We start from the raw sequence: 24,556 nt of genomic DNA, 5'->3' as shown, positions 1-24,556 counted from the left end.
ATGGCAATATCATCTAGGTAAGCAAGGGCAAACCCTCCTACTCCGTCTAGGATATGATCTACTAGCCTCTGGAAAGTTGCTGGGGCATTTTTCATCCCAAAAGGCATATTTGTGAACTCATACAAGCCAAAAGGAGTCACAAAGGCTGACCTCTCTAGCACTGAGAGTCAAGGGCACCTGCCAGTAACCCTTGGTAAGATCAAGTGGTTATAAAATACTTAGCCCCACCCATCTGCTCTAGGGCCTTATCTGTTCTAGGCATGGGGTAAGCATCTGACTCTGTGTGACTATTTCATTTCCTGTAGTCCACACAGAGCCTGGTGCTGCCATCTTTCTTTGGCTCAGCACCACTGGGGAAACCCAGGGACTGTTGGACTCTTGAATTACCCCTAGTTCCAATATTTCCTGTATCTGCTCCCTCAGTGTCTGTCTGACTCTCTCGGGCACCATTTAAGGAGCTTGCCTAATAGGCCTTTGGGGTCCTGTATCCACCTGGTGCTGCACCAGGTGGGTGCACCCTGGTTTCCCAGTGAACACGTCCCCAAACTCCTGTAACACTGCTCAGATTTCTTGAACCTGGGTAGGAGATAGCTGCTGGGACATTGATCTCCTCAGTAAGACTCGGACTGAGACCTCATTGGAAGGGGTAGAAATCACCAGATCTCCCTCAGACTCATCCTGCAAGCCATTGTCAATGTTCAGCACAAGGGCCTTACTATCATGGTAAAGTTTCATCATGTTAACATGGTACATTTTGTGCCCCTGGCTCCTGCCTAGCAGTTCTACCATGTAGTTAACATCACCTACCTTCCTTACCACCTTGTAGGGTCCCTCCCAAGCTGCTTGCAACTTGTGTGTGACAGGAATGAGAACCATTACCTGCTGCCCTACAGCATACTCTCTAGCTTGAACATTATGTCATACCATACCTTTTTCTGTTGTTGGGCTTCCACCAGGTTCTCCTGGAACAAACCCATGAGTTCCCTGCGTCTTCTCCTGAGGTTTAGGACGTATGCCACAACAGACTCCTTGTGAAATTCATACTCACCTTCCCACTCATCTTGAATTAAATCTAGAAGTCCTCTCACCCTATGCCAATACAGCAACTCAAAGGGTGAAAAACCCATGGATTCCTGGGGAACCTATCTGTAAGCGAACAACAGATGGGGCAAATATTTGTCTGACTCCCTCTTAAGCTGGTCTGAAAGTGCCTCTGGCATGGACTTGATTGTAGAGTTTAACAAGACCATTAGTCTGGGGATTGTAGGGGGTGGGCGTCAGGTGCTTCACCCCACAATACTTCCATAGACAAGCCAGCAGGTCTGACATGAAATTGGCACCTCTGTCAGTCAGTATTTCTTTTGGGAAACCTACCCTGCCGAAAATCTCTAACAAAGCATTTGCCACCTTCTCTGCCTCAATAGAGGACAAAGCCACTGCCTCAGGGTATCTTGTAGCATAATCTAGTATGACAAGGATATACGTTTTCCCTGTGGAACTTGAGGTACTCACAGGCCCCACAATATCCATTGCTACCCTTTGAAATGGCTACTCAATCACAGGGAAAGGCATCAAAGGAGCTCTCACTTTGTCTCCTGCCTTGCCTACCTTTTGGCACTGCTCACAGGTCCTGCAGTACCCTGTTATATCTCTGGAAATTCCAGGACAGTAGAAGTTCTGCATAATACGTCTCTTTGTACATTTTATGCCCATATGAACTGCAAATGGAATATCCTGGGCTATGGTTAGAAGCGCCAGACTGTAGGCTCTAGGCACTACCAACTGCTGTACCCTCTCACCTTCCAGCCCACCCTCAGGTATCCTCTCTCTGTACAGTAACCCTTCATCCCAGTGTACAGATTCCCCCCTTTCCTTGAGAATCAGGTGCCTCACTAGCTACCTGCCTCAGGTCTTGCAATGTAGGGTCTGAGAGCTGACCCTGTCTCAACTCTCTCTTTGTAACCCTTCCCAGCTCCCCTTCCACAGGAAGTCTGGCATCCTCTGACAGTGGTGCCTCACTGTCAGCCTGGGTACTACTACTCGCCTCTACCTTTGCAGTCACGCTGTCCAAGGGAACATCAGTACACACAAGCAGCTGTGGCTCACCTTCAGTCTCACTGCTTCAGAGTAGCTCCCTCCTTGAAGTAACCACCTCACCAGTCCTGGCTGCAAGTATGCGGTCAGTCTGGGTCTCTCCCAGGCTACCAGACCCACATGCTTGTCTCGAAGCCTGACTGCATGTAACTGCCTTAACACATAGTACTGCCTCATCAAAATCCTTCCCTATCAGGACATCTGCAGGGTAGTAGTTTAGTACCCTGTTGACTCACGACAGCCTATTATTGGCATTTTGTCTTTCCCACTTAATAGCTCTCTCACCTTTTGTTCCCTACCTTGCCTCTGTGGACATCTGTATGCCACATGGCCCCACTGATTGCATTCAAAGCATTTAACCCCAGGTCCTGGAAATGTACCTGGACTAGTGGCTTCCCCTGCTACTGGCAGATTCTGTTGGGGCAGTCTGAGCTGCCCACCATGGGTTCCTTTAGACCTATGAGCAGCACTTGGGGTCCCTTTCCTGTGCAGGGATGCCTTGCTTGCTAGGTATAGGTCTCCCTTCTTCCCCAACTCCTCTGAAGTAGCACATTGTCTATCAGCTAACCAGATGCTCATGTCCTCAGGCAAAGTGCTAAGGGCTTGTTCCCTCACCAAAAGGTCTGCCAGCCCTTCAAATGTGGTGACCTGACATCCACTCACCCTGTAGGTTGTCACAAAAGCTCTAGAGAAATCTGTGTTAAGAATCTCCCAATTGTTCTGATTCATGCTATTGGACCTATCAAGTGAGTGTAACTCTGTATTGTCATGATGTCTACTCTGATCATTAATAAGTTGATTAAAATTTTAATTTCTGTTAATTTTTTCAACCAATATTGGTTGAAAATACCCTATTTCTCTCTCTGTTATTACTTCCCTTTTTAGATCTTTGACTAACTTGTCAGGGTAAGCTCTTTCACAAAACATAGCTCCCAAATTCTCACACTCTTCTAAAAAAAATCCTCATGTTGTGTAACCATACGAGTTGCCTTGACAAGTTGTCCTTTTACCACTGATTTCTTTTGGTAACTCGGAAATTTTAATCAACTTTTGTGACCACTTACAGTGAAGACGGTGCTAAGGTTAAATGGATTCTAAATAAAAATTGGTCCATTTTAGCAGATGATATATACAGAGAAAAATTTAGATTAGAAGCATGGCAGTATACCGAAAAGGGTTATGTTTTAAAAATGTATTTTTAGTTAATAATAAACAGGATCTACCTTTAAACAAAGCCATGACCCAATGTTATGCTTGTAAATGGTGTTCAGTAATTCGAAAGGGTAGTTTGTTTACCCTTAGAAATAGAACATATAGTATAATGGGAAAATACACTACTGTATCTTGCAACATGTGATCTCTGCTCCGGATTTTACATAGGTAAAACAGAGAGAAAGCTTACCCAAAGAATTTATGAACACGAATATGCAATAAGAAAGTGTAACTTGGGGAATGATTTAATGAAACATATAAATGATAACCCTGGACACAGCTTTAAATATGGGGCTATAGACAATGTAGAAATTAATGAAAAGACACCATGGCCAGTACTGTTAGAGAACAAATGGGTATTATGGCAGATAAGGTTGCAAGCTGATAGTTGGCCTGGGTTAAATAAACGTAGCTCTATCACACCAATGTTGAAATTGAAAGCATTGGAAAGGAAAAAAATTGTAAAATGTTTTAACATTTGAATGTTTTGATTGGTTTTGTGTTGGACAGGGAATGAGTTTATTGAAAGAATAATAAATGGGGGGTATTTTAAGTTGATGTCATGGATTAAGGGATGTATACAGCCAATTGTTTTGAAGTTGCTGTTATTTAAATGTGAGAAAATGGTTTTGGAAATGTCTGATTGTTTGCTATATTGGTAAACAAAAGCGCTTGCGTATATATTGTGTGGAATTTAAAATACGTTTTTTATTAAATACCTATAAAGTTTGAATGGGTATGGACATTATCTCATGAGAGAAACAGCTTGGCATTTTCTGACACCTGATTTTTGTGTATCCAGTTTGGTTTCACCTTTTTTTCCAACTCAAGTCTCTTTAGCTCCAGATGGATTCTCAAGTCCTCTGCAGAAAGCTTGAGCTGTCCATTCTCTGTTGTACACCTCTGCTGCCAGTCAGATCGTCGTCCTGATTGCTGTTTTCTGATGCAGCTGTGACCAAAACTGCAATCATGTCTGCCTTAGTCAGGTTTCCATGCACCAGCCGCCTAGCTTGGCACATCTCAGCCAGCTGGTTCCTTGTCAGCTTTCCGTACTCCACTGCTGACATGCTTGCCTGCTCTCCCTGACTAAGCTAACAAAAGAAATAAAACGATTATGATCTGAACTCTGAGTATTCATTGCGTGGCTGATTGAGTACAAAAACACCTTCAGTGATCACTGTATACAAGCTGCAGGCATTCACAGTACCCACACCACTATAAGCCAATTAGTATGTGCCAACCAATTAATATGTGTTGTGGATATCCCACCACTGCCAAACAGTTAATATGTGACCCCATGCACTGGCCCAGCAATCAAGGAGCCTCAATCCTCACCACTAACACCTGTGAGGGGCATCCACATTGGGAATGATAACAAATACACACATGGCAAAGTACAATTTCCCTTAAGAGCACACAGAGATCACAGTCAGTCTGGGTCTGGTTTCTCCCTTTCTGTCCAGATCCCCAATAAGACTCCCCACTGGCACAGCTGTAGGGTCCAGATCTCAGCCTAAGTGGGCAAGCTAAAACCTCCAGCACCCTCTGTCCAACCAGTGCTTTGTGTCCCTGCCCAAGTAGCTGACGCACACACACACTTTGAGATATGAGTTATATACAAACACACAGACACTCCTGGGGAAGGCTGGCACAGATTCTCCAGCTGTGCCCCCTTTCCGCCCAGTCTAAAAGGTAGTGCCAGCTGCCACCACTCACTAATATCAGCTACTAAAAAGGCCTTTAACAAAGGGTGTCCAATTATTACTGTGCAGTATTATTATCTAAATGGTGAGTGTGTAAATTCTCTCTACACAAAACAGTCACAGTTGAAAGGTTTAAAAATATTTAATAATAAATAATAAAAACACAAGACAACACTTCTTACTTCACAGTGCTAGTCAAGAGTTCAGAGATGACAGAGAAACACTTAAAATAATACAGTAGAAAAGTTCTGACATCAATACAGAAAAAAGACTAATCTAATCTTCCTATTTCCTAGCTATATCTAAGAGAGAGACTGAAGTCTAAGATCCTGCTTACATACAGACACAGGCAGTGCGCTGGTGAGTTGGATGTTCTCAAGACAAATGTTTTCTGATTCTCTCTCCATAAATTGATAACACAGTGCTGCTTCACATTACATCATTCTTAACAATTTTCTGGTTTTCCCAGGCTAACAGAAAATCAGAGGTTAAGAGCCCTTTTAATCTTGCAGCTGGTCAGGAAGCCAGAGCAATAAAATAAGTTATACATGTAAATTCTAGCCATTAACTCTGGCCTCAAAAGAATAGGATGAATTCCTTCATTTAGACATCTCGACTGTGAGTTTTGACATCAATTACACAATGCCTGACTCAGCAGAGTGCAATGTGGTTACATTTTTGAAGTTCAACATTTAACCGCATTTTCTTCCATTTAAGAGAACAAGCCTGTGGCTTATGTTAATATTTACAAATGACAGAATTATCTACAAATTCTATCTAGCTAGGCTGGCAGCCTTCACATATCTTCACAAGGGCAATAGGGAGTTGATTGCAGATGCTTTTTGTGTCCAGTGACAGGCTACATTCAGTGCTCTGTATGGTTTTCTGCCTAATAACAAATTTAGAGAAGACCAAAACATGACATTATCATCTTAAAGTTAATAAAAAGGGTGTGAGTTTAGGTTCTCTGGTCCCTGGCAGTACAGGAAATCGTTCCAGTGCAGACAGCCCTAATTCAGGGTATATCTGCTAGATCCCATTGTGATTCTGGAATTTTCACGAGAAGGTTGAGTTGATGGTGACTACCAGAAAAGGCTTAATCACCAGATGTATTATGCCAAATTTCTCTTTCAGGACAATGAGATATCCTAAGTTATGCTTCATTTAGTATGCAGGTGATCCTGATCTGCTTCAGATTCCTGTTCAACTTAAGTGCCCATAATTTCATATTTAGGGTATGTAATTCAAACATCTGTGCTTATCGTGACCTTAGAGCAGAACTGGGGGACAGTACCAGCAGTTATGGCAGGAGGACTTCCAAGTTGACCTTCTCATACTGATATATTACTGATTTTGAATGCAATATATATACTTGCCAGCAATGGAGAGAAAAATAACTTGCTTTATTTTAAAAGTTGAAGGTTCATGTTTTCTTGAAGATTGCAGCACTGGAAACCAGCATGTGGTTACGGTAGTAGACTGGGTTGACAGGCCGTGTTTTCAAATGCAGACATGGCAGAGTATTAAATGTATACTGCAGTATAAGTTTGCATAACGTTTTACAAATACTGTAGAAAGCATTATGCATGCAATGCAAAGGTGACACTAAATGTGTATACGATTTTACATTAAGCAATATACATTGCACAGCACTATTTACAGTCAGAAAATGTGCTAATATAACACAGTGGACCATATGACAGCTGCATGACCTAGTTTTGGGGTTACATGCATTGTATGTGTATAATTAACAGCACACACAAATGTAGTCGTAATCTTTCTGTAGAAAGGTATCAAGGTGGGATTTGAAGTGATAAATAGAACTGCTACTGTTGCTGTTGGAGCATTTCATTAGTTAGGGCAGAGTAAGTAAAAAGCCCTTTTTGAAGCATTTAATATAGTATGGAGATGGCAGCAAGGTAAGAGGATTTGATGTAAAGGAGTTGACATTGTGTTTTTAAACATCTTTTTTAATAATGGACATAGAGAACACATTCAATTATAAAAAAAGAAAAACCATTACAACATTTTTGTCATTCGTACATATTGTACTTTTATTTTTGTTTTTAACAATTATTCAGTGTAACATTACATTGATTACTGGCGTCTACATTACCTGATCAAACGTTTAGGTTAGCGAATACCTAAACGTCGACCTGGTAATATCAAAAAATTAAAACAGCGAATGGCCGATTTAACCTAGAAAATGAATTCCCTCGGCCGCAAAAAAAAAAAAAAATTAAACCAAACTGAAGTGGGGGGCTGTGCTCCCCCCCCAACTAAATACCAACTCCGAGATCGCTCTACAGTGGGGAAAGGGGCAAAATCCACATAATGGCCAAGGGAATTCTTTCCCTGAATTAAATCGTCTGTTCGCGTTTTTTTGCTTTCACTATTACCCGATCGAAGTTTAGGTATTCGCTAACCAAAACGTTCAGTCAGGTAATAGGAACCTGATTACTGAAATCCTCCCTTCATTGAAATATCCCTTCTCCTGTGCATTATTCTGTTTGCATTGTTCCCACAGATTCCATGTATTTCTTTGTAGTTTACTCCATCCCTTTTCTAAAGGTCCCATCACCAGTTCTTTAATCTTCCTTATAACATTCAATAATTTTGTTAAGTTGTTTTTTTTTAATGATTTCCGTTTCCTAGTAATTGCTTCTTTGGCAACCAACAGCATACTTACTGTGTCTAGGCAATTCAGTTTCTATATCCCAGCTCAAAAGCATCATTTCCTTAGTTAAAATAATTTGATCCCCCAACATTTCTGACAAAATATCCTGTAGGGAATTTCTAAAATGTATCAACTCTTTACATTCCCAAAAACATGTTCATAGGTACCCCTCTCTTTTTGGGGTATAAAAATGCTTACGCAAGCAATTCCATGCAAAGATCCTAAGCTTTCTAGATTTTGTTGCATATTTGAAAGTCATGCATATATCCTCTCATTGTTTCTTTGTATATTGCATTTCTGTTCTCATTTCCCCATCTTGTTTAACATCTTCTGAGTGGTTCTGTTAGTTATTGTTTTTTATCCTGTACTAATTGTCCCTTTTTTACTGCAACCTGTGCTCTAGACTCATCCAGAGCTAGGTCTTTCACTTGGCACTCCACTATCCCTTTCTGTATGCCTGTATTCTAATATGAATTCTCTGGTATAGAAGGAAGTCTCCAAACCACAGTCCAAACTTCTGCTTGGCTTCATCCTACTCTTAGACCCCCCCCCCACTAGTTATTTGCTGCCAGTACCTTGGCTGGTTTGCAATTTTCCTCCAGTAAATTCCAACTCCCTCTTGCCTGTTTTCTGTGCCCCTGCCATCCCAACTGGTAAAATGTTTTATTCATACAAAAGGATCTTCTACCTTGAGGTCTTTCTAGTTTACTTACAGTGCCAAGGATGTAAGTGTCAAAGGCCTTGGCTAGATCCAGATAAGCTGTAAGGAATTAATGACCCCTTTCTTCTATATACGTGACATTTTGGAAGAGTTATACTAAATTTAGTAGACCTGACCTAACCTTGACAAAACCAATCTATTGTGCCTCCAGTTGTATGACGTTTGGAATATTGTAGTCAGTGAAGTTGAGAGACCGTACATTCCATGGTCTTGCAAATTAAGCTAACTAGATTGATGATTCTGTAGTTCCTGAAATATGTTGCAAGACCCTGTTTGTGAAGGGGCATTACAACAATTGTTTTCCATATCTCTGGGACATATTCTGTGAACCGTCTTAAGTTAAATAAGTGTAAGAAGAATGTTAGTGAAAATATGCGTAATGATACTTGATAGGCAACCAGGTAAATTGTCTAGGCCCATGGAAGAGGTGTTTTTAGATTTTGGTAGCACGGTCAGGACCTGACTTTAGAGTGTTAATGTGACTCTGGGATTTCTGGAATTTCAGTGACTGTTACTGGAGTGAAGTCAGCACTAAATCTATCCGCCAGTAAACTAGATATTTCTTTAGGGTCAGCATAGGTAATGCCATTTAATATTAGTTTGGAACATGAGTGTTATGTCTCATTTTTCTAATGTAATTAAAGAAGGATTTGTAGTTTTCCTTGACTTCCAGTGCTAGCTTTAATTTGTGTTTTGCTTTGAATTTTCTAATGGTTGTTTTTACTTCTTTACTGAAGTTTCTAATAGAATGTTTAATGGTGATGAGCAGCTTGCTTTTGATTTTTATAAGACTTAAGATTTTTTTTCTATTGTTAAAGAGCTTACTTATACTGTTGAAGCACAAAGGTGGTTATATTTTAAATTTCCTGTTGTAATTGGTTCTAGTTGGAACTCCTAGATTATACACTTGTACAACTGAGAGCAGGAATGTGGACTGGTGAAAATGGCTACAGTCGGTTCCACTTAAATGCATATCGAATAAAAGCATAATCCGGGTAAATGCATAGAGTCTGTTCAGTCCTGTTGTTAATTAATGAAATTGTATTGCTGTGTGTTCCAAATTAAAGCATACAGGATAACTGCATACTTCGTTTTAGTGCATAGCGGTATCAAATCCCAAGTAGTTCACTGCCATGTTATTTACTCTGCATAACTGCATAGCCCAATGCACTTGCATGCTGTAATTGCAGAGGTATTTGTGCACGTACTGTGTCATTACGTGATCATTATGTGAGCAGGAAGTTTCTTGTTTATCTAAGGGGTACTGTACGCTTTTGCTTAACAAGTAAGAGTTATCTAATGATATTACAAGAATGTCAAAGACACTTCTTAAAAAGACTATTACTTTAGCTAAGCTGGTCAACATTATTAAAAGACTTGATAATCAAGAAAGTCAGACTTGTATTACAGTGTCGTTAGGCATGCACCAAAGCGTAAGTTCATGAATTCTGAAAAAACAGAAGACGTTATTAGAGTGGCAAACAAATACCAACCAGGAGGATGGCAGAATGGTTAAGGTGTTTACCTTGCAGACACAAGGTGCAGGGTTTGATTCTCACATGGGGTACTTGGCTAGGCTTAAAATGGCTCACAAGGACAAATAGCCTAGTACTAATCTATGAACCTATGAACCTATAATTGCAAAAGCAAGAGGTTGGGTAAAGTTGAAGATGTCGAGGATGCCCTGTTGCTCTGGTTTTGTACAAGCCAGAAGTCGAAAAATTCCCATTAGTAGTCCATTGTTAATGGAAAATGCCGACCAGTTAGCCAAAAGCTTAGGGGCTGAGGATTTCAAACCTACATCTGGTTGGTTAGAGACATGGAAGGGATGTCACAACATTGTGTTCAAAAAACAGCATGGTGAAGAACAAGATGCAGATGATTTTGGAGCAGAGCGATGGGTGTCAGACGTTTTTTCAGACGTCATGAAAGAGTACAATCCACGGGATAGTTTCAAGTACTGATGAAACAGGGTTATATTCGAGAGCTATACCCAGATGGTACATTGACATTTAAACATGTTGAGGCTGCTAGATCAAAGGCTGTGACCATTGAATGACCTTACTGTTAGCTTATAATATGGATAGCAGTGAGAAGTTTGAACCTCTTGTGATTGGGAAAAGCAAAAACCGAAGGAGTTTCAAGAACGTAAAAAAGTTAAGTCACTTACAAAGCAAACAAGAATTCTTGGATGACTGGTGAAATTTGGAAGGAATGGCTTCTGAAAATTAACAACTCGGTGAGAAGTAAAAGAAGGAAAATCTTGTTGCTGTGTGGTAACTGTGCTGCACATACTGATGTTATAAAGTCAACGAATGTAAAACTTCAGTTCCTGCCACCAAACACCACATCCATTATTCAGCCAATGGATCAGGGCATTATTTCTTGCTTCAAGAAGCAGTACCACTCACTGGTCCTGTGGTAAGTTATAGATATCATATACAGTATGTCCGAATCACAGAAAATAGTAGCTGAGCTTGCCAAGAAGCTATCCCTACTGGATTCATTACACATGCATAGAGAAGCATGGAATAAAATTTGACATTCTATGATGGCCAACTGTTACAAGAAGGTTAATTTTGTTGTTCCGCTCCCAGATGATGTCACAGACAATAGTGACAGTAGCGAGAGAGGTCAGCATGAAAGCTTTTGCATCCCTTCGGGCATGACAGTGGGCAATTTTGAGCAGTACGTTGCAATTGATGAAGAACTTGAAACAGAAGAAATGGCTGCTGATTCTGAATTTGTCCCAGATCAGTGTGCTGCTGGCAGTCAGAAAGAAGAGGAAGACAGTGATGATGAGGATGTCTCCAGTGCTCCAGTATAATTCTGACATTATTCAGTCTCTGGAAATACTGCACAGATTCATGGAACAAAAGGGATGCAAATCATTTTCTATGTTCTGTGGACTGAAGGACAATGTATTTCATCTGAAGCAGCAAACAGCTGTTCAGACATCAATAACAATTTTTTTTCTCTAAACCATGAGGGACTGTATTGAATACTGTAAGTGTTTTATACAGTACATTTTTCTTTAAATGTTTCACTCTTTGTGCACATTGCCTTACCTAACATAAGCAAACAAAAAAAAAAGCACATTGTGAATATACAGAATAAAATCTGTTTTAAATGGAAGACATACCATACCATACTGATTTCTAAGCTAGACACATCAGAAAGTACACAGGCTGAATGTTAAGTAGAATAAAGCTAGAATAAAGTGAATACATGAATACGTGGTACTGAAGCCTGTGACAGGTAGAAAAATGATGCTATAATACCAGTTTGCAAAGAGACTTTTTTTTTTTCCTGCAACTACAGTAGCCATAATTAAACCTGTTAATGATAGACTTCCTGCTCACATAACAGGTGTAAACAGTAACGTTTCTATAAAGTTTCTGAAATCTGTCATTGTACTTGTCTTTTATGTGTGTGTGTTTTTTGTGTGATTGCACTGTGTATCCAGCATTAATACATGTAACTTATAGCAACTTCGCTTATAAGCATACTCCGCTTAAATGCATTAACTAACCTTGATCCCAAGGCTATGCATTTAAGCAGAGTCATCTGTATTAAAATTAGATAGCGCATCATAGAACTGCATGAACATCAGTACTGGCAGAGTGTTGTGCACTGAGGTTCCCTCACAGTCCAGAACCTTTGCAGCTGTTGGCCATTGCATCTGAAGCTTCTTGGGAACCAAAATCCCTGGATACCCTTTTATGGGGTGACTAGCTCCTAAAAGTCCAGCCTTAGCACATCTGGTGATACCCTCACAGGTGAGCCATCCCTTGGTTTTAAGTCCTGTGAGATTGTCACAGGTTTGCAAATGCATTTTCTAGGCTCCTGCTTTTCAGTATTGTACTTTGAGGTGCAGAGTTAAGCTGCGGTGGTGCAGCGGTAGCATTGTCGCCTCACAGCAAGAGGTTCTCCCGTTCGATTCTCGGCTGGAGCACCTTCTGTGTAGAGTCTGCATGTCCTCCCCACAAAAGACATGCGTGAATGGGCATGCCTTCTTTGAAGGTTGGGCATCGAGCTGGCACCTCGGCACCGTAAAAATCTACTGCCAGTCATTAGCGGACCGGAGTTCTGCTGTGGCGACCCCTAACCGGGAAAAGTCGAAAGAAGAAGAAGAACAACTTTGAGGTGCAGAGTCGAAAGCTCACCTTTGCCAGCCAGTTTCTTGGCTTGTCAGCCTGATCAAGGATGCAGCACATGGTTCATATTCAGAATAATTGGGTCCTCTGGGCAAAGATGTTTTCTTCTTGATGATGTAGAGGTATTCCTATGAACATCTATATTGTTATAGCCTTCTGGAAGTCTGACACTATATTTGCCAGACATTCTTCTGGTATTAGACAATTGTCTCCAGGAACTGAGTTACTGGCCACATCCCCAGTCATTGTTAAATGGGGCTTCCCTTTTAGGAGCCTATCCTATCACAGTTTATGAGAGAATTTTTCTTACAGGAGAGATGGTAGTTAATCTAATCCAACTCTTGTTCCTGGGTCAGTGGAAACTCCTCCTGGGAAGGATGATGCTGATAACCATTTGGAGTGAATGGCAATGGTCTTGGAGTTTGGCTTCTTGCAGGGGCTCATCTGTCATAGTTCTGCATCCATTTATTAGTTTCTGTCAGGAATATGAAATGGGGAGGGTAGTGCTTTACCTCCTTATAGCTGTGTTACACTTCTTGCACTTGACAATGGTTTTAGGCATCACTCTGAAAACAGTTTTCATTCATGTGGATGTTCGTGACCAAAGGAGCTGCTTTTCCATTTTCTTTCCTCAGAATATGAGGTGCATTGTGGCAAGTGGCCCTTCTGCCTCTAGGATGTGTGGCAGTTGTTCCCTTTTTTAAGTTGCAACAGATAGGGAAGGGAGGAGTGAGGTAGTTACATTCTGTTTGTAGCTCACAGTGTCCTTTACATTTGTAATTACTGTTTTCTCATTATCTCCATGATTGTATCTCACAATGTTTAAGGAAGAAGATTGGTCCAGTTCATGGTGCCAGTCTCTGGCTGTGTAGGAAGAGGATGTAGGATCCCAGTTCCTTAGCAATACCAGTACCTCCGATTCTTAACTAGGGATGTTCCCCATGATTTCAGTGGACAGATGATTGAACTTCGGTGCATGGCCATGAGCTTAACCTGAGTTTATTTCTTCTGACTATTGCTGGCTTTGCTGGCTGGCAGTGGTGGGGCTTAATTTTTCTAGGACTGCTTTCACTTGAACCATACCATTTGCCATTACAGTCAGTATCTTAACAGGCATTTGATATTTTGGTCACCTTTATGCCTAAGCTTTGGTCTTTTCCACAAAACCACATGGGCAGTATTATACCAATTATTCCTGGTCAAGAGCAGGATTGAGAACTAGTTTTGACTGGCCAAAGCATTTCTTTCAGGGAGTGCTGTTCCTTTAGCTTCCATGAACCTCCATTCCTTAAGGGGCTTGGCTTAGACTTTGTGTTCAACATGTTGTCTATCTGCGGAGTTCATCTTTGGGCTTTCTTCCTTAATAGCTCTGCTTCTGCAACAATGACCTTGGTGCTTCAGGCCAATCTTTAGGGATTACCTTTGACAGCTTTCTGAGTATATGTTTCCTCACCTCACACACACTTATGAAAAGTTGGATTTGATTTTGTTCATAAACCAGCACATTGATGTCTTTGTCTGTTAACATGATGGAAATTGGAGGGGGGATTCTTCTGCTCCTTTGAAGTACAGTGTCTGCTCAGGTATTCCTTGAAGATGTTGCTCTGGTTTTGTTATAGCTCAATAGTTTTGTCGTACCTTTTACCGTAAGGAGAAAAAGCTGATGGTTGTAAAGGAGAGTTCTTAGGGTATTGACGTCTGCATTATCTTATGCCTTTTGGTGACTTAAACCCCAGCATGTACCAACAGATAAGGTTTGCTCCACTCTGTAAGCAACTGTATCCACTGCTTTTGTTAGACTCAACAATCAGTGCTGTGACTATTTGGCTTGTAATGCTCCTTTTTACAAGTTTCAACTTGTCCTTGACTCTCTAAGTTGTGCCTCATTTGCTAAGACTTTTACTCTTCGACTCATGACATCTGAGATCTTTTTGTCTGCAGTCTTCAGCTCTTACTTTCTGCTTGCAGTTCAGCTGAATTATAAGACCCATCATGGGAGGCTTGATGTTAGATACCTTCTTATGTCATCGGGTGGTTTACTAGAAGGCATTGTTTGATGGATCAGAAGTACCTTGCCATTGTCCTTCTAGTGGCAAGGAGATCCTCTCTCCCCCAGGCAGCAGTCATTACTGAAGTTCTATAAGTAGAGAAGGATTTGGTAGCCATAGCATTGATGGTTCTTTATACTTGCATCTTGATTGCAAGAGTTTGCTTTCTAGTGGTTTGGGGCAGACTGGCTGAGGCGAGAGATGAGCATACTGATGGTAGTTGATATAATATGTTACATCATGCATTATTATTGGGGTATATGTCCATTCCCTATCATGAATTTTGTTTGGTGGAACAGATGTACCAATCATAGAACTCATCAGAAAGGGTTTTCTCATTGGTAATCTGGTACATTAGGAATGCATCTGTTACATCTGTGAGTGGACCCTCCTGTACATTGTGTTATGCACCTCCTAGGTATCCTAAGTGAGTAGAAGCAGCTCCTGTGTCTAGTGACTTTTGGAATTCCCTGTAATTCTGGCAAACATTGTGTTACAAGACAATATAACTATGAAATTGCTTATACCTTCATTGTTTAGTTGATTTGCAGGATGCATTCTCATTCGGGTGTTGTGGGTGAACTGGAGGGCTCATCTCTTGATGTGACATATAGCTTTGCCACATGGCCTGGAAACTTCATTATATAGCGCAAAAAAAAAAAAAATATATATATATATATATATATATATATATATATATATGTATATACATACATACATACATATACACACACACACACCCCCAGTTGAAGGAGCCTCAGAGAGATGAACTGAATTGGACAAAAGTTCAGTTATTGACTTCTTGAGGACAGTTCATTGTAGAGCAAGTGTTAGAAACTTTTTTATTTTTTTGTTACAGAGGGTCTGTACATAATGCCCTTTATTTTTTCTGTGCGATATTGATGTAGACAAGGCCCGGCCTTCCGTAAACATTTCAGAAGTCAGTGTTTGAATGTTAAAGCAGTGTACATTGTTGTCATTTCTTCTTTAGGAATCTACCTCATTATTTATTTATGTATTTACTTAATTACTTACCATTATTAACCAAGTTGGTAAACTGGTCTGCAGACCCTTTTCAGATACAGCCTAGCCCTAAAAATCAAAGTACAAAAAAAGGCATTCTTGTAATGCTAACATAGACATTAGTTAACAATAGAACAAATTAATAAATAGTTTTTTTGACATTAAAAATACTGAGCTGACCACTTCCAAGAGATCATATAGTGTCATTCACAGTTATTTACAGTGTTGATAAAAGTAGTATGACAGCACTTTGTAAGTCATCAGTGAAGTGCAAAAGTTATGCTCAGAGATGCATGTCATATAAGTTAGAGAAGTAGAGAAATGCAAGAAGATTTGCAGTATTTAATCCAGTATTGTGAAACAGTCACATACACTTGCTTTTTGGAATCGTGAACTTTTTTTTAGAAATCATTATTCTTTAACTCATGCAAGATTCAAAATATGTGTCAGGACATAGTTGCTGAGTACACAGTTGTTCTACTACTCCACTATTATCATTGGGAGTTTTGCTGCTTGTCAAGTGGGGTTTTAATGATATGGAAATTGAGTATTTTTCATTGATTGCCAGTGTAAGTCAGAAGTTGTCAGTTTGATGGAATATCTTTGAACACCGGGAATAAAGAACTTCCTCCTTACCCCTGTGCCTCTGAAAACTGGGAATAAGGGACATCCTCCTTACCCCTGTGCCTCTGAACACTGGGAGTAAGGGACATCCTCCTTGTCCCTGTGCCTGTGAACACTGGGAATAAGGGACTTCCTCCTTACCCCTGTGCCTCTGAACCTTGGGAATAAGGGACATCCTGCTTGCCCCTGTGCCTCTGAACACTAGGAGTAAGGGACTCCTTCCTTACTCCTGTGCCTCTCAACACTAGGAATAAGGGACTTCCTCCTTACCCCCATACCTCTCAACCATACCAACTTTTCGGTATTTACCGGTTTTGAGGACATAATAATGGGATGCCATGAATTTTTGAGTGGCCCCTTCAGTTCCCGATTTTTTATTAATCTGCAATGAGACGAGCTAGACCTGCATGACAGCAAAGAAGTCACCTCTGACCTGTAAAGGGTGCAACAGTGACTGCTAACATCACACCACTGAGTACTGTTTACTTCCTTCACAGCAAAAGCTACAAGACACTCAGAATCACATAGCTACCTTTTACTATAAAACTCCAAACAGCTCCCTTGCATCTGGAGCGTTTCTTCCCAGGCCTCCACTGAAAATAAGCTTGTTCCTAGTCAGACTTTCCCGGTATTTACCTTTAGTTTAAATTCTTCTTGAAGATACAGAAATAGAATGCACCGCTACACCTGCAAACTTGGAGGCACATACGAGGATGGTATTTTGGATGGCTGCCAGAATACATCAACACTCTCACCTGCACTGACATCACTACTACTCCTCTGTTTCCAGTACCACCTCCTCAGATATCTTTATGTTGTCTTCCTGCTTCCTTGTTGCTACTGCTGACCAAGTGGAAACAAAACACTGCAGTGACCCTTCCTTCTATGACCTGTTTTTTTTTTCCACTGAAAATTTGCAGTGACGTATGGATTGGGAGGTGGATAGCTCTGGAGGTGTTTTCTTGTTTAACTGCCACTCCTGCTTTCTCACTACTCCCCTGCCTACTGCAGAGCGCAGATGGGAAATTGAATCTCGCTGCAGCAAATAAAGCTAAGCTGAAGTTCCAATTTTATTTTTCCAGCAAAGAGAGCCATCCAGTCCTGAATATCGTCTTTGTAAAGTTGGTTTGCACGATCCACAGAAAAAAACATTTTTAATGGGCTGTTTGTGGTTTTCATGTCACTTTAAGTAAAACCAGATGACATATGATACACATATGGATAGCTGTCTCAATGAATCAGGACAAATTTCAACAGAACGAGTCAGGGACGTTTTTAAATTATTATGCCATTTTTTGGTTTGACGGGTTTGGGTTACCAGGAGGATCCAAGAACAAGAAACTGTTTCATGTGACAGAGAGTTAAAAGAAGAGTTCTGTGTAGGTAGATTGAAAGTTGAATGACAATGATTTTCGAAAAAAAGTGGGGGGTTATTAAGTGCCAGGCACAGAGATGCCGATTTTTTAATAATGATTTAAACCACATTGTATTCCAATGATTCCATGTATTTTTCCTATTCTGAGCTAAATAGCTAATATACTGTTCAGTTTGCAAATCACAATATTAGATCATATCATGATTCACGAGCTATTTTGAAAATACTGATTTTTATTTTTTTTTCTGGCAGCCCTTGTGATGCATCTTGCAAGTCAAAGCAAAGGTCTACAACAGTTTTCTAATGTAGTGTTTTGAGTATCAGTGCAAATAATAATGTTATATTTTATTCATATAAAAAGAACCTGAAGTATTGTAGCTTACAGTAAGCTCGCTGCTGGAAAACATTCAGGATAACTTTGATTTGCTGCATCAAGATAGCCAAGAGAAATTCAAAGAAATGATCAAACGACTCCTGTCTGCAAAATGTAAGCTCTTCTTTGGTGACGATTTTGGGTTATTAAGATGCTTCGGACCAAAAATCTTTCTCATTTGTAAGTACCTGTTGTGTTTTGTAGCTGTCCATATAAAAGTCTTCAAGAGTGCCAGTGCAGGAGCTCATAAATCTTTGTGTTCCTAAAGTGAGTGTTCTTTTTTCCGTAACTTTCATTATTAGATATTTTCCACTGACTTTTATTATTTGAGAATATACTGTTAATGAGATGAACACTGCAGTTGTGGGAGCACAGGACTTATAAGAGTGATAGTATGTCTGTGTTGGGGGATGCATTGTACAGAAGTTAGTGTATTTAATTGGTTGTTCGCTTGTTTGTTAGTGAGGGCTATTGACTAATGGATAGTGGGCTGGCCCAGGCCCATTTCAGCCACATTCAAAGATTACAGCAGTGTAAAACAATACAAGCATTAAAGTATACCAAAGTATAAGCAGTGAAAGAATTTTAAAGTAGAATTATACATTGTTTAAGGATAAGAAAAATAAAAGAATAAAAAGTCTTTCAGCTTTTCCCGGTTAGTGGTCACATTAGCGGATCACCGGTCGGGCTTGCCCTTCCTACAGAGACTCTACTTTTAGAGTTTATAGTTGCTTGAAAGTGCAGGGTGTCACTCCACCACCAGAAGTAGTTCTGATAAAAGTGACACTGTTGAGCCATAAAGCCCTTTATTCTTAATCACCGTTATTTTTGGGAAAAATAAATGCCTTTTCATGATAATTGCTGTGTGTTAAGAAAATGTTGGAGGTTAGTGTGGGCTATCCAATTTTTTTTGTCTTGTGTGTGTGTGTGAGTCTGTGATGTCTTCCTCATTCACAAACGTTTTTGCTTCCTTAACTGAATTACTTTCACAGAAAGATGGCAGTGCACGTCTTGGAGTTGTAGAATTTCAGATCTTGTGGAATAAGATTCGCAGATGGCTGGTAGGTAGAGTAATATTATTTCTGAAGTGCTGCCTTGAGTCAGAGTGTTATCTGGGCTATTATCACTGCTTTTTGATAATGCTTTTCGATGCAGCAGAATCACAATTAAATACTTCTAATGTTGTTGAAGAGTCTGTTTGCCAATGTAATTCATGTGTAGAGCATTAGGGTGTTTGCATAACAAATGACCCAGTTTTTTTTTCCTCCTTTAAGTTTATACTTGATTAAAGAACGGGAGAAACCTTATAGATATTGGATACATAAATAGCTCATTTTGAAATTAAGACTTTACCTGCGCCAACAAAGTTAAGTACTGTATACAATTAAAAAATGGAAAGCAAAAAGTTATATTGCCAATATAAAATTCTGTTTTATATGACATTTTGTGCAAAAGATTTTTTTGGTACACAGCAATATTGATTTGATTTACTCTTGTTAAGATAAAAGTAGAAGGGAAAAAATTAATAAACAGAACTAGGTAACCTATCCCGCTTTAGTAAAATGTATTTTTCCCAGCAAGTTGCACTGGAAAACGGATAATACTTGTTGCAACATGTGCAGCTAATGATGAGAACATTAATGTATCTGATAGCGGAACAGTACGCCGGTTTACATTTGTAAAATTCCATTCCAATACACATTCCCTGCATAAAATCAACCAGTCTCTTGGCTGTGTCAAAAAATGTGATCTCTGTTTTTGTAGGTAAGAAAGTCTAACGGTGTTACATAAGACTTCTTAAACTTACCCGTGTTATGACTCTGACAAACCCTAGATAGCTGTATTATTTTATTGGGGTGACTCAGGGGATCTTAGAAAATGTGTTCATTGAATCATTGAAACTCATAACCTTTCTTCTCTTCCTGTTTAACAGCAGCTATAATCTACTTGGTTGTGTCACGTTCTTATGCTGTGTAAGAATTAATTTGTAGTTTTATATGTAATCTTAATGGTTACATCATTGGCACAAAGAACAACATCAGTGGTATTGTATTACTGTTTTGTGCTGCTAGGAGAAATAAGAGCACTTAATATAAATTCTAAAAGAAAAAATGTATTTACAATTCTACAGGATGAACCTTCTTAAGATACTTAATAGTTTCTGTCTCTTAGATAACTTAACACCCTGTTGCCTGGACCATGTCCCAATATCTTCCATTGTGGCCAAGTGCATCAAAAAGCCATTTGCTGACAATATGATATCAGGGCTCTCAGTAATATATATTGATCTGTAAATGAAATTGGTTAAACAGAACCATCAGTATGTGTTCCATGGGCATTCCTAAAACCCATTCTGAAGTAGATGACTGAATGTGTGAATCGTTTCTTACTTAGAAGGGACTACTGCATGAGTACAGCTTTTGGGCAAGGCTGTTGGCAGACTCCAGCATAACATATTTTCTTTAGATTTCAAATTATCACACCTTACCTTGGCACACCATGACATCTTTGGGTCCCTACTAATAGGGTGTCACAAGTCTAATTCTTCCTAGTTTTTTGCCATTCTTGCAGTTCAGATTTCATGTTGTTGTGAGTCATTAGAAAGGTCACACTTCCAGCTACCTAAAAAAGTAAAAAAAATATATATGTATTTATGTATTTCTTTATTTATCAGCTATCAATTCAAGCTCCACCTGGGAGCATGAAGACAAAGCCTGCAGAAGGTGTCATCTTTTCAGCTCGCCACTTACAGGAGGTATAGTGAAGATGTTTCTAGTTTGTTTTTAACACTCCTAAATTGGCAGTACTAGAGGGTGGCTAATGCAGGGTTTGGTTGGTTGGTCACTCCTGTGATCCCAGGTAGGAGCCAGAGATGCATAACCAGGAGCGGCCTTAGGTCAGCTGGTGCCCTAGGCAAAAGGGCTCCATGGTGCCCCACACCACACCACCAGGTGTGCCAATCCTGGTCAGTCTAAACCAAATAAATACTGGAATAGTGCCTCTACTAGAGAGGTGCCCTAGGCGGCCGCCTAGTTGGCCTATGCCTAAGGCCGCCTATGTGCATAACATAAGGAAGGAGGAAGCCATGGCTCAGTGCAAATCTTCTATTTATTTCTAAGTCTATCATTTAAGTGGCAGCCTTTGAGATCTCACATGCTCAGTTTTTTGTAATACAAGGTCAAGCTCCTGCCCACCAGTAGTGGCCATGAGAGAGATCAGAAGGGCACTACTGTGGCACCCAACTTTGGCAGTATGCTGAATTAGGTGCCTCCATACAGAGTTAGTAATCATGTCTTGCTGAGCAGACCCTTGGCTGGAAGTAATCTATTCCTTTTTTCATCCCCACTGAGCTTAGTCTGGCTTACTACTGAGCACTGAGTTCAATTTTTGTAGGCCATCTTTGACTGCCAGTCCTTTGTTTGGCCCTACAGCAATAGACTTGCAAAGTCAGTTTGATGACATACTGAGGAGGGGTGGTCAATTTGATGTATTGTCTGATGCCAGCACAGGGCTGTGTGCCATCATTCCACCCTTTGCCATTCCTGAGAAATCTTCTGTCAAACTAGAGATATACTGCCCAGCACCAAGGATGTAGCCATTTCTTCTATGTTCTTCTGTGTTATGTTGGAGGGGTCCCAAATTTAGGATCACTGGTTGCTTGGGGTCAGATACATTTTCACTCCCCCATTAAATTCATATTGGCCAGGGGAGCAGTCCTGTTGCTGATTGAAAGATGTGCCTTTTGTTGCGTGTAATCACCCAAATTTAACTTTCTGTGCAATGGCTAGATCTTGGTATTTCCTGATTTTTTTTCTGTCTTCAGCTCACCTCTGTTTTCCTTCTCATTTCCACACTAAGGGACATGTGCACTTTCCTGCCAGTACACTGGACTAGGAGAGAACATCTCCTTTCTTTTGTACTGTTTTTGAGAACCTGACTACCATGATGTTAAGTTCTTTTTTTTTCCTGGTCACACAGTTTGTATCTGTATCCTCTGATGTGCCATTGAAAGGTTCTAGATTTCATTACCAAAGAAGAAGCCTTACAGGTGTTCCTTGACCACTAGATCACAAGGTGTGAAGAACACAGTGGTATTGTGTCTCTCCTAGGTGAGGAAAACATTATCTGAAACTGGCACTGGAATATGCACCACTATTTCAACCCAGACACCTGGGGACAGAGGAGAAAGGGGTCTACTGAAAAAGCTCATGTACTACTTGCCCAAAAAGCAAGTGCTCAAACTCCTTACTAGCCTGAACTTCCCTTCAAGACACCTGATCCTATAAAATACATAGTTTTCGGTTTAGAGTTTAAGTTTTGTTATCACCCTGTTCCCAACCTGACTCCTCAGCCCCTTACCCTAAAGATATAGTCCTCTTTTAAACCATAATTCCATGATCACTCCCAAATCCTAAAGCTTCCAACCAGCTCCCTAAACCTAAAACTCCTTTCCCATTTCCTAATCCAAAAATTCCTCTCCTGATACCTAATCCTAAACCCTCCACCTCCCTTGCCCTAAACCTAACCCCCCCCCTCTCGCTCCCTCTCCACGCCTGCTTGTCTAAAATTGTGTTCAAGAATTAACAACGGCAACCCATACAAGCTAGAAGGCACTTAACTTTCTGGCTGTGAGATAGTGGTTTTCAAGTGCTTGGGACTCTATTGCCTGTCAAACACCCAGGATAGAGAGGTATGGTACAGCCTAACAAGAATTCATGTAATGTGACAGAAGTTGAGAGGGCATGGAGTAGCAAGAACGTGCTTCTCATGATCCCAGAGCTTTGCTAAAACTTCAGGAGAGAGTGAAGGGGCACTAGGCAACTGTCACACCTACGTCATGGTAAGATCACCCTAGGTGGATTTATATGCTGCTTACTGCTATTTGCAGCTTATGACATTTGTACAGCTTTAAATATTAATGCCTGCCTTCAGGAAATTCAGAAATTGTGTTACACAGTCTGCATAAATACCATATAGAGGCTTGCACATTCATGTACAGTGTCTGCACTATATACTGAGCATTTTGAGAAATATCTTGATATTACATAGTGTCAGGAGTGAGGAAAAGCATTTCCAGAAGTGAAGAAATGTGTTTGAGTTTGAAAATACAGAAGTATAATCTGAAAATGGACCACCAGCAGTTAATAAGAACTGTTACTGCAGCATAAAACTGGAACCTTTGTTTCCATAAATTTGATTTATTCCCTACTGAAAGTGGAGTAGCCAAAAGCCTGAGAAATGTGTGCTACATTGTCACTGAGGAAGAAGCATTGAAGGCATTTAACTCTTCTGATTCTTTTGAAATGCAAGAAAGATAAATGTTGCTAGAAAGTCAGTTAAAAAGACAGTGAATTTGATGAGTCACACGATTCATTAATAAGACATAGAATACTTTGTGTTTTTAGAAAGGATAAAGCAATGGGTCTGACTCTTAAGAGAAACTGCCATGCCATTATTAAAAGCTATGGCTGTATGTATTATGAGTGGGAAGACATGGGTGAAACTGTATTTCTAGTTGCCACTGGCTGAGGCTTCAAACCCACCCATCTCTCATCCCACCCCCCCAAAAAAAAATTACAGGGAAACAAACAGTCTTGCAGCCTCTCACATTCGCTTACTTAAATATACTGACCCCTCCCCACCCCACTACCACAAAGAAAACACCAAAGGCAGTATGTCACTTCTAGTGTGCAAGTAGAAGCTGCTCTGGCTGGAATTTTCAGTGACTGACAGTTATGCAAATAATCATTGGCCAGTTAAAACTGATGAGTTTGAGTAGTAAGGTAACTTAAATACAAGAACACAATTGAAAGAGTTAACCAAGGACATGGATTTGTGCCTGACCATAAGTCAAGTTAAAAAGCAGAAACAAAAAATAATGGTAGACTGCGTTATGCTAGTAAGTGAGGCAAGAGAGACAGACATGAAGATGATGTGCAGTTGTAATTTGTATTATGTTCAAGATGTGGTTATAGGCATGAGAGGAAACAGTCGTGCTTTTAATCTGTTTTGTAGACTCTGTAGTAGAAGGAAAGAACAAGTGTATTCTGCAAAAGTTGTATGTTGAAAAGAAACATGAGTTGGTTGCAGGTTGTAGGCACTATTAAAATGAAATGACTTGATACAAGGAAGTTTGGAAATGCATCAGTAGCATTTAGACAAAAATGCAAGTCATAATATTTCCAAGAAATGCCAACAATAAGCAAAATTATGAGTTTAACCAAGTCTCAGGTGCAAAGTGTAATATTTATCTAAATAAACCATAGCAGAACTAAGGGTAAAACACGCACATATTACATATTCAAATCATCAGAGGGAGCCATTAGGTCAAAACCTACTGGCATGTGAGTGTAAAAAAACAAACTGTACAAGATCCTGTTTCAACATCTAGTACTTAAAACTCAGAAATTTTAATGTTTTGGGTCACCTTTTTTTCCCCCCAGAAGCTAAAGTAGACAAATTCACGTTCTGAAAAGAAAGAATATATGTTCGCAACAACAATCGCACAGTTGTAGAAACGTCTTACTACATAGCATTGATTTATTTACA

The 24,556-nt window shown here is 40.1% G+C and overlaps 1 protein-coding gene across 5 annotated transcripts in view; it reads left to right on the top strand.

The window, feature by feature from the left end:
- Positions 1 to 24,556, top strand: part of CAPN11 (calpain 11) — a 1,381,576-nt gene that overhangs the window by 1,230,101 nt on the left and 126,919 nt on the right. For all 5 annotated transcript variants that reach the window (XM_044060753.1, XM_044060742.1, XM_044060725.1 and 2 more), the window contains one exon: positions 19,000 to 19,068. In XM_044060753.1, the coding sequence (XP_043916688.1) occupies positions 19,000 to 19,068 (69 nt within the window). The remainder of the gene's footprint in view (positions 1 to 18,999; positions 19,069 to 24,556) is intronic.

This window comes from Protopterus annectens, chromosome 1.part0 (assembly GCF_019279795.1).
Source record: "Protopterus annectens isolate FY-2018-M chromosome 1.part0, PAN1.0, whole genome shotgun sequence".
Classification (NCBI taxonomy): Eukaryota; Metazoa; Chordata; order Ceratodontiformes; family Protopteridae; genus Protopterus; species Protopterus annectens.
The sequence above is the reverse complement of the archived record's forward strand: the minus strand, read 5'-3'. Positions and strand labels throughout refer to the sequence as shown.